Below are 10,925 nucleotides of genomic sequence, written 5' to 3' on the forward strand. Positions count from 1 at the left end.
TTCATGTTACAAACTCGCAAATACACATCTGCTAGCAGCCGTTCCACTGAGTGTTTCAGGCCACTATGGGGGCAGGAGGGTTATTAAACATGTCGGACAGAGCCGTGATTTGAGGTCTCCAAGTGGCTATTTAACAAGAAGACACATCATTCATCACAAAAACATGATAAACTTGAAGGAGTATTTGTGTATTTGTCACACACTGCCCCCCCCCCCCCCCCCCCCTGTCCTGAGCTGCAGCTAATGGCTCTAAACATTTCCTCTGAGATCCAAACCAGCGCTGCAGGGACGCTGTCATCGCTCTGCAGGGTCATATCCGCTAGAGGAGCGACACGGCACAGCCTGGTCAACAACACCACACACACACACACACACACACACACACACAACCACATAAACATTCGCACGCTCCTCGTTAAGCCACATACACACCCAAAACCATTTACACACACATACACACAGCAGAGAGAAACGCTGTTATTGTCAATACACACACGCATGCACACGCTCACACACACACACACACACACACACACACACGCACGCACACACACACCCTGCCCAATGAAAAAGGTGCAGGTGGAATACCCAGGTCAATTAGGGAAGTGTCAAGTGTGTGTTTATGTGCGTGTGTGTATGGTACAGGAGGAAAATCTAGGGCAATTAGTGAAGGGGTGTGTGTGTGTGTGTGTGTGTGTGTGTGTGTGTGGTGTGTGTGTGTGTGTGTGTGTGTGTGTGTGTGTGTGTGTGTGTGTGTGTGTGTGTGTGTGTGTGTGTGTGTGTGTGTGTGTGTGTGTGTGTGTGTGTGTGTGTTCATGTTTCCAAAACATGCTGTTGTTTCCATACAGGCCGGTCCCCGCTGGACAGGGACGCGATCCATCCCAAAAAAAAAACCTCCTGCTGCTTAAACACATTGTAAAATGACTTCATTTCACTTGAGTTAAATTTTCCAGACTTAATGTGTTTGACTTGACTGACTGTATTTGGTGTGGGCCTGAAGCTTTATGGACAGAGCAGGGTTAGGGTTGAGCTGTCATCAGTTATTGGTTTGTTTACCCAAAAAAAGTATTATATTACTCATTAATATATTTCTCACTTTCCGCTCTGTGTGACTATAAAACAGCTAATATCACCATTCATTTTTCTGACCCACCATACGCATTGTTAATTTTTTGTATTGCGATATATTGAATTTTGATATATCGTCCCATCTGTATTTGTAACATGATTATTAATATTATTCTGTTCTAGGATTGTGCTGATCTGTGCCAAGAGGTCTCTGTGTGCTGCCTTCTCTGTTCTGCCCTATGGAGAGAGCTTCCACATCAGGTACCAGCACACACACACACACACACACACACACACTTGGATACAGCCTTTTTCTCAGTGTGAGGCAGGATGGCAGGACAGGGAGGGGGGGCAGGAGGAGAGGTAGAGTTAGACACATAAAGGAGGAGGAGAAGAGGAGAGAAGGATGGAGGATGGTGGAGTAAGTGAGGAGGGGAGAGACGGATGAGTTGTTCAAAGAGAAGGAGAAAGAAGGGATGAGCTGAGAGGGAGAAGACAGAGGAGAGGAGAATAGAGAGTGAAGAGTTGTCTTCACAAGGAGGAGAAAGAGAGGAGGAGAGGGAGATGAGTTGAGGGGAGGGAGAGAAGGAATTCACAAGGACAAGGAGGAGAGATGGAGAGATGGTTTTCTTCAGATAGGAGGAAGAGAGGAGAAGGAGAGGAGGACGAGTGGTTTCCCACAGGGAGGAGAGGGAGAGGAGAGGGAGATGAGTCATTCTTCCTCACAGAGAGGAAGAGGAGGAAAGGGAGGAAGAGAAGGAAGAGAGCGGAGAGGAGGAGGGGGAAGAGAGGAGGAGGAGGAGGGGGTTAGCTGTGATTTTCCCATGTGCCTCAGAGCTTTTCTGTCCTGACCTTAGGCCTTTCCTCCTGCCTCGTGACACACACACACACACACACACACACACACACACACACCACACACACACCAAACACACACATGCACACACACACACACACACACACACACACACACACACACACAGAAGCAAGCACAAGGACAAGCACAGATCAGAACGTACACTTATTGTCTCTTATCATTCTCTCATATACACACAGACTGTGCGATTACACACACACACACACACACACACATTTCTCTATAGACTTACTGAAACACACAGATCAGAATGTAAAGAATGTACACACACACAGATACTGTATAAACACACATGAACATACAAAGTAACCCCTATACAAACTTACCATAATCCCTTTCTGTCTCTCACGTACACACACAGATTAATGTGTACATAAATGTGTATTAGTATTCTCTATCATTCTCTTTCTCACACAGATACTGTGCAAACAGTCCATGGATATAGACAGTAGCCCTTCTGCATGCTTATCATCATGTCACACACACAAACACACACACACACACGCACACACACACACACACACACACACACACTGTGGTTGAGGCAGCATGAGTTTTCTTCTTCTTGGTATTTGTCCACCAGCAGAGGAAATGACATCACACATGATTACATTTACAGTTACATTTCTTGAAAAAATCTGAGACAACTGACTTTCAAGTTACCACAAACTGCCACTTTCTTGACTTGCAAAATTATCTTTTAAAATGACAAAACATCATATGTGTAATTCATGGCACAATTCAAACGGGATCAAACAATTATTTGTCTCTCGCCGTTGACTACCGTACATATTTTTTCCGAGATAAGGTCCCATGGTGGACAGCGGAAGGGGAGGGGCTTAGGCTCTCTATAGCTTGTGAAATTCATAACACGTCAGAAATGAATATATGTGAGCCGTCAGTGTGTATTAACAGTTGAAAATGTTGAATGAAAACACTATTCAAACACTCTCAAATCACTCTGTTCAGAAAGGAGCGAGCTGAAATGACCAAAACTCTGAAGTTCAAAGCAGCAGCAAGGCTCTTAAAGACCAGGTGGAAAATAAAAGCCTGTATCCAGTTACTCAGAAATAAGGAATGTCGGCTGTAATGTGATCAGTCAGATGAAATGCTGCCATGTAGAGCCTCTATCAGCTGATTATGATCTGCGGCTCATTGATCGATGCATCTATAATTGGCACCAAGTCCAAATTTTGTCATGGTGACGCTCCTAACTGTCCACTGACAAGCTAACACAGAGTATTAAAGGTCCATATTATTCAGTTTTCATGGTGTGTTCATAGTGTTCTTCACGATGTTTGCAGGTGAATGTAGTTTAGTTAAAAGGATTTTTATTGAATGAATGTGAAGATTAAGTCGTCACAATACTGAACCCTGATTGGCCGACAACAGAAGTTCCTCATGCTATGGTGAGGAAGCCAATCAGGACCGAGTCCAGCTGTGATGCGTTTGCTGGAGTTAGTCTGAAACTGACTGGAAAAAAATGATGGAGTTTTGAAAATGCAATAACTTCAAATTTAACCTCTCAAACAAAGTCACATTTTAACAATGTCTTCATTAAACATCTTTGATTATATATGTGTATAAATAGAGGAGAAATTAAAATTTTAATATTCAGGGAATCTACATACTGAAGACCAGAGTGTGCTGTCTCTGCATCTTTTAGCTGATTCATTCATCACTCTAATCTGTCACTTACTTTCACACCTCACCCCACACCTCTCTCTCTGTCTGTCTCTCTCTCTCTCTCTCTCTCTCTCTCTCTCTTTCTCTCTATCTCTCTCTCTCTCTCTCTCTCTCTCTCTCCTCTCTCTCTCTCTCTCTCTCTCTCTCTCTCTCTCCCTCTCTCCCTCCCTCCCCCCTCAGTGACCCGGCGTTGAACCACACCAGGAGGAGACACTCGTCTGGAAACATCTCCACCACTCTGGAGATGCTGCCGGGGCTGGAGGGCTTCCAGCTGGAGGCCTACGGCAAGGTGGCAGCACACACACACACACACACACACACACACACACACACACACACACACACATATACACACTGACTGTTTAATTGTGTGAGTGTTTAACTGACCGACTGTCTCTCTCTCCCTCTCTCGCTATCTCCCTGTGTCTCTCTCTCTCCCTCTCTGTCTCTGTCTCTCTCTCTCTCTCTCTCTCTCTCTCTCTCTCTCTCTCTCTCAGTCGGTGTCGTACGCCCAGTTCCTGTACCCCACCAACGCTCTGGTGAGGCAGAAGCCGTCGTCGGCGTGCGACCTGACGCTGCAGATCCCCGTCTCCAGGAGCACACACAGCATGCCGGGCCGCGGCTACCCGCCCAGCCGCCTCAACAGCACCGTGGGCCTGGACCTGGGTACACACACACACACACACACACACACACACACAATGGTCTGTTTTTCCATTTCGAGGGGCAAGAAGGAAAATAAGGAACAAGAGGGATGTAAAGAGAGGGAGAGGTAGAGAAAACAAACACAGGATGGAGGGATGAGGTGAGAGAGGAGGGATGGTGACATTAAAGGAGAGAGAGACAGCGAGAGAGAGAGAGACAGAGAGAGAGAGAGAGGAATCATCCCAGATTGCTGTTATCACAGCTGTGGTAGAGCATTATCCCTTCCACCTATCATACACACACACACACACACACACACACACACACACACACACACACAGTGACAGAGCCCTGTATTAACCTCTCAGCCTCTCTTCTCATCCAGCCCCTCGACACATATAGAACCCCCTTATTAACACAACACAGCTGTGTGTGTGTGTTTGTGTGTATAAATATATATATATATACATATATATACTGTATATATATGTATATATATATATATATATACATATATATATGTGTATATATGCCACACACAGCCATTTGAGGTTCTTCTGGTTCTTCCATTCACTTTGTTCATCAAACAAGAGCCAATGTTTATATGAAACATTTTCATATGCCTTTGTCTTATGTGTGTATGCGCACATGTGCCTAGGGGGTTTGTGTACATATGTGTGCGCGCGTGTGTGTGTGTGTGTGTGTGTGTGTGTGTGTCTGTGTGTCCAGACTTCAGACAATGTTACAGCTAATTCTAACTATATTTCTTCACGTGTCGTTTCCAAAAAAGATTTCTGATAACATAGTATTTTTAATTTCTCTGACTAATACCTTCATCTTGACTGTGTGTGTGTGTGTGTGTGTGTATGTGTGTGGTCCAGGTGTAGACGATGTGACAGACTACGACCCTAACCTCCTCAACGACCCCCAGTGGCCGTGTGGGAAACACAAGAGAGTGCTCATCTTCGCCTCCTACATGGTAAGTTTGGTTTAGTCTGTTATTAATCACCATGTTATTAAACATTTCAGTTGATTTTAAAGCATCTGCTGCTTTCAAAATTATCTGAGACGTCAATACACAAAGCCCGAAGTGCAGTGAAACAGTTCCTCAAATCAGGATTATCATTTCAGCCATCGTAGTAAAACCCTGGTCTAGTCCTGCACTGTGATGCCTCTGGGATGTTGGACCCAGTTGTGGTTCTAGTGCAGGATGCAGGGATGAAAATGTTCTTTGAATACTTGATACGACTGCACTAGTTTGTGAATAATAGGGCTGCAACTAACGATTATTTTCATTGTCGATTAATCTGTCGATTATTTTCTCGATTAATCGATTAGTTGTTTGCTCTATAAAATGTCAGAAAATGGTGAAAAATGTGGATCAGTGTTTCCCAAAGCCCAAGATGACGTCCTCAAATGTCTTGTTTTGTCCACAACCCAAAGATATTCAGTTTACTGTAATAGAGGAGGAAAGAAACCAGAAAATATTCACATTTAAGAAGCTGGAATCAGAGAATTTTGACTTATTTTTCTTAAAAAATTACTCAAACCGATTAATCGATTATCAAAATAGTTGGCGATTCATTTAATAGTTGACAACTAATTGATTAATCGATTAATTGTTGCAGCTCTAGTGAATAACAGCAGAAACTCACTTAAATTCTATTATTATATCGTTATTTTAATAATGATATAATAATAATAATAATATCAGTGGTGGTAAACACTGTTCTAGTTTTGGCTAATTAATAATCAGAACTTAATAATAATCAGAACTACAAAATCGGAATAGTGATCCAACCTATATCCAGTTCGTAAATCTTCTCCACTGTCTGTTCTAAACAGCCGGTGTCTGGTCGCTCTTTCCTGGGAAAAATCCTCTGCCGCACAGGAAGTGATGCGTTTTATGTTTCCAGTTTGTTTGGAATCAACAGAAGAAGAAGAAGAACTGGGTAGTTAGCATGAGCAGTGATAGCCACCATGGCTGAACAGACAGAGAAAAGAGAAACTCAAACTGCAGCAACAGAAAATCCAAGGAAGAGGGAAGAGCAGTGCAGAAACACCACAGTGAGGCTGAGGGACAAAGATGGAGACTAAATAAAAAAATAGAAACAAAGAGTTAACTCTGTTGTTTCTAATGTTGAAATGGAGGACAGGGCACGTTATATTTGGGTGTATGGTGCCTTTTACTGTTGAGATGAAGCATTTTACAAAATCCAATGGAGAAAAACAAATGGCTTCAGAAAAAGGGAGAGAGAGGAACAGAATGAAAGACTGAATACGAGAGAGAGATAAAGAGAGGGAGAAAGAAGGAGGGAGGATTACAGGGCTATGGGGAGAAAGAATAAGCACTGTTGAGAGGAGAAACACACACACACACACACACACACACACACACACACACACACACACACACACACATGCCTCTTTGACATCAACATAATTATCCTATAGGCAGAAGCTTAGGTTTATCCCTCTACTGGGCTGAATTAAAAAGTATGGGCACACATGCATGCACTGTGACACATGCACACTGTAAGGTCTTTACACACACACACACACACACACACACACACACACACACACACACTATCCTTTACTGTTCAGTGCATCAGAGAAGATTACTGCTGAGGTGGTGTCAGGCAGCTTTGTCACTGATCTGTGTGTGTGTGTGTGTGTGTGTGTGTGTGTGTGTGTGTGCACTAGGATGAGGCAGCATGATCACGTCACCCACCATAAGTACTGACTCTGTGACCTAACCTACATACACACTAAGAATAGAAGCATATCATCAGGAATTCCATTAAACACACACTGACTATACACACACACACACACACACACAGCCATGCACACACACTCTAATCATATGAAACACATACTCATACATTAAACATTAAATACACACTTTTACTACACACATACCATCTTTTAAAGGTTTTAGATTTAACCAGCTGCATATAGCCTTGATAGAATGTCATGGGTTGCAATACTAGGATACATTAGGATTCAACTGATGTGGATTCAAGATGCCAATAGCCAATACTCAATATCTTAAAATGTAGTTTTCATTTCTTCCATGTGTTTTTCTTTAATTGAAAAGAAGTAGATGACAAGAACACAACATGACAGCAGATAGTGTTTCAGTTTTCAGATCCCTCACCTGTTCCCTGTTCTAATCCCTCCCAAGGGGAACGATGACACATCTGTTATCAACATTAGGCTTCAGTTCAGAGAGGTGAACTTTGAGTCGTATAAGGCTGAGACTAGCAGAAGTCGTGGTAGAGCGTAGATTGATTGCCTCGTCCCACTCCCAACGCCCACTTCCTGTTCCCGTCCAAACTTTGGTCATTTCCATGTCAGGTCCTGAAACATTTAGACCATCATGGGACACTAAAAACCTCCATTGAAACCCAGGATAATCATAATAATGACATATTCATGCCTATTTGTATATGCACGATTAGGGCTGCAACTAATGATTATTTTCATTATCGATTAATCTGTCAATGATTTGTCTGATAAATCGATTAATCATTAGTCCATAAATTGTCAAAAATAATCACAAATACCCATCGCTAATTCCAAGAACCAACATGTATTTCTTAGTCTGACCAGCAGCCAGAAAAACACAAAATATTCATTTTATAACCAAATGAAATGGAGAAAAGCAGCACAGTTTAGCATTTATGAAGCTGTAACCAGCAAATGTCTGGTATTTGTAATTGACAAATGATACAATTAATTGCTAATCAGAATTATAATGGAGTAATTTTCTGACGATCGACTTATCAACCTGGAACAGATCAGGTTAAGGGTTTCCAGTATTAATCAATCAAAGACCTTTGTCACATGTCATCTCTCTCTCTCTCTCTCTCCCAAACTATCCTGTCTACTTTGAACTGTGAATAAAGGTGAAAACGCCCCCCAAAAAAAATCTAAATTCAAAAAGAGAAAGGCCAGTAAAGCACACAGGCCCATGTAACATAAACCCATGCAGACAGTTTATACTGACAGACTGAAGCAGCAGAGAAATATTTAGATTTTAAAGACTGCAGCTTCAGGTCCATTCTCCTCCCTCTGTTTGACTTCACATGACAAATCTCTCCTTCTCTCCCTTTTTCCATTCTCCTCTCTCACTCCTTCCTCTGCTTCCTCTCTCTTTCCTTCTATCCCCCACTCTTCATTTTTCTCTCTCCCTCCATTATCCTCTCTCTTGCTTCTCCCCCCCTTTCTCTTTACCTTCTTTCATTCTGTCTTCTTACTCTCCTTGCTGTCCTTCCTTCCATCCTCTCTTTTATGTCCTCTTCTTTCTCCGCCTCCCTCCCTATCCTCCTTTCTTCTTTCTTTCTCCTTCCCTCATCCTCCTCTTACTTCCTTGTCTTTCCTCTCTCCCTCCATCCACCCTTCTCTCTGTTGCTTCTTCCTGTCCTTGCTTCTCTCCTTTCTCTTTCCTTCAATCATTCTTTCTCGCTCCTTCCTCTCCTTTCTCCCTCCACTCTCTTCTCTCCTTTCCTTCCCTCCTTCATCCTCCTCTCTCGCTTATTCTTCTTTCATCTTTCGATCCACCCTCTCCTTACTGTGCCCCTCTACTGTCCTCTCTTCTTCTTCCTCTCCTTTCCCTCTCCCTCCTTCATCCTTCTGCCTCACCACTTTCTTGCATTTTCTACTCTTTTCCCTATATCTTTCTCTCCTTTCTCCCATTCTCCATTGTTTCCTCCCCTACCTTCCTTCCTCTCCTCCTCCCCTACTCTCTCCTCTCCTCTCCACTCTCCTTCTCTGCTCTCCTCTCTCCTCTCCCCTCCTCTCCTCTCTCTTCCTCTCTCTCCTCTTCTCCTCTCTCCTCCTCTCCTCTCTCTGCTTCTCCTCTCTCCTCCTCTCCTCTCTCTTCCTCTCCTCTCTCCTCCTCGTCTTCTCCTCTCTCGTCTCCTCTCTCTTCCTCTCTTCTCCTCTCTCCTCTCTCTTCCTCTCCTCTCCTCTCTCCTCCTCTCCTCTCATTTCTCTTCCTCTCCTCTCTCCTCTCTCTTCCTCTCCTCTCCTCTCTCTTCCTCTCCTCTCTCCTCCTCTCTTCTCCTCTCTCCTCCTCCTCCTGTCCTCTCTCCTCCTCTCCTCTCCTCTCTTCTCCTCTTCTCCTCTCCTCTCCTCCTCTCTTCTCCTCTCCTCCAGACTACAGTCATAGAGTACGTGAAGCCATCTGATCTGAAGAAAGACATGAATGAGACGTTTAAGGAGAAGTTTCCTCACATCAAACTCACTCTCAGCAAGATACGCAGGTAAACTATTAGAATAGAATCAACAAAATGCCTGTATTGTATTATATGGTATTAAATTCTAATCCATTCTAATCTGTATTTAACTTTCTGTATCTTACATTGTTTCTCATTCTATCTATCTATTTATCTATCTATCTATCTATCTATCTATCTATCTATCTATCTCCCTCTCCCTTTCTCTCTCCCTCTCTCTCTCTCTCTCTCTCTTTCTCTCTCTTCCCCTCTGTTTCTTTCTCTCTCTCTCTCTCTCTCTCTCTCTCTCTCTCTTTCTCTCTCTCTCCCCCTCTGTTTCTTTCTCTCTCTCTCTTTCTCTCTCTCCCCCTGTTTCTTTCTCTCTCTCTCTCTCTCTCTCTCTCTCTCTCTCTCTCTCTCCCTCCTTCTGTCTCTCTGTCTCTCTCTCTCTCTCCCTTTCTCTCTCTCTCTCTCTCTCTCTCTCTCTTTCTCTCTCTCTCCCCCTCTGTTTCTTTCTCTCTCTCTCTCTTTCTATCTCTCTCTCTCTTTCTCTCTCTCTCCCCCTCTGTTTCTTTCTCTCTCTCTCTCTCTCTTTCTCTCTCTCTCCCCGTCTGTTTCTTTCTCTCTCTCTCTCTCTCTCTCTCTCTCCCTCCTTCTGTCTCTCTGTCTCTGTCTCTCTCTCTCTCTCTCTCTCCCTCCTTCTGTCTCTCTGTCTGTCTCTCTCTCTCTCTCTCTCTCCCTCTGTCTTCTCTCTCTCTCTCTCTCTCTCTCTCTCTCTCTCTCTCTCCTCTCTCTCTCTCTCTCTCTCTCCTCTCTCTCTCTCTCTCTCAGTCTGAAGAGAGAGATGCGTGTGGTCGGGGAGGATTGCGGCATGCAGCCTGTCACCATTGCGATGGCGTTTGTCTACTTTGAGAAGTTGGTGCTGCAGGGTCGACTCAATAAACACAACAGGTAGTATAACACTTTGTCTTCATATTGTTTTTATTGATCTGCTTCTGCTCTGTGATTAAACTGTAATGTCACTGAAAAAAGTGTTTTAACATGAAATATGCATTCATTCATAACCTTTATTTCAATTTGAAAATCACTGCCGTCATTTACAGTGACGTTAGATGTACAATATTAAAATAGGGCAAACAAAGTCAAAGTTAGCATGTAAACAAACAACAGTGATAATAAGAAACAAAAGAAAAATCAAAAAGAGAGTTGAGAGTAAAAGCAATGAATTAGAAACAGTTACAAATAGAAGCGGAAGGTCATGAAATAGAGGTGCAGCAATGCGTACATAACTGAACGCTAGCTGGTGCGTGTTTCCTCTGTAATTTGATGCAGCTGTGGTGCTTGGGGGGATAATTCTAGTTTTGTCTCATCTGTCACTTTCATGTTGAGGTTATAGTGCTAAAAATGTTTTTGTAATCACAGTA

The 10,925-nt window shown here is 43.3% G+C and overlaps 1 protein-coding gene across 1 annotated transcript; it reads left to right on the forward strand.

The window, feature by feature from the left end:
* Positions 1–1,251: 1,251 nt before the first annotated feature.
* Positions 1,252–10,456, forward strand: LOC139639327 (CDK5 and ABL1 enzyme substrate 2-like; the record flags this gene model as incomplete). Its single annotated transcript, XM_071513410.1, has 6 exons — positions 1,252–1,329; positions 3,812–3,920; positions 4,129–4,297; positions 5,158–5,255; positions 9,443–9,549; positions 10,333–10,456. Coding segments are annotated over 6 exons (685 nt in total), but the record flags the coding sequence as incomplete, so codon positions are not given.
* Positions 10,457–10,925: the final 469 nt, after the last annotated feature.

The sequence above is a fragment of the Centroberyx affinis genome, unplaced genomic scaffold (genome assembly GCF_046629955.1).
Source record: "Centroberyx affinis isolate AG114_WGS23_722 - 3 ecotype Tasmania unplaced genomic scaffold, CSIRO-AGI_Caff_v1 ptg007137l_1, whole genome shotgun sequence".
In the NCBI taxonomy this organism is placed as follows: domain Eukaryota; kingdom Metazoa; phylum Chordata; class Actinopteri; order Beryciformes; family Berycidae; genus Centroberyx; species Centroberyx affinis.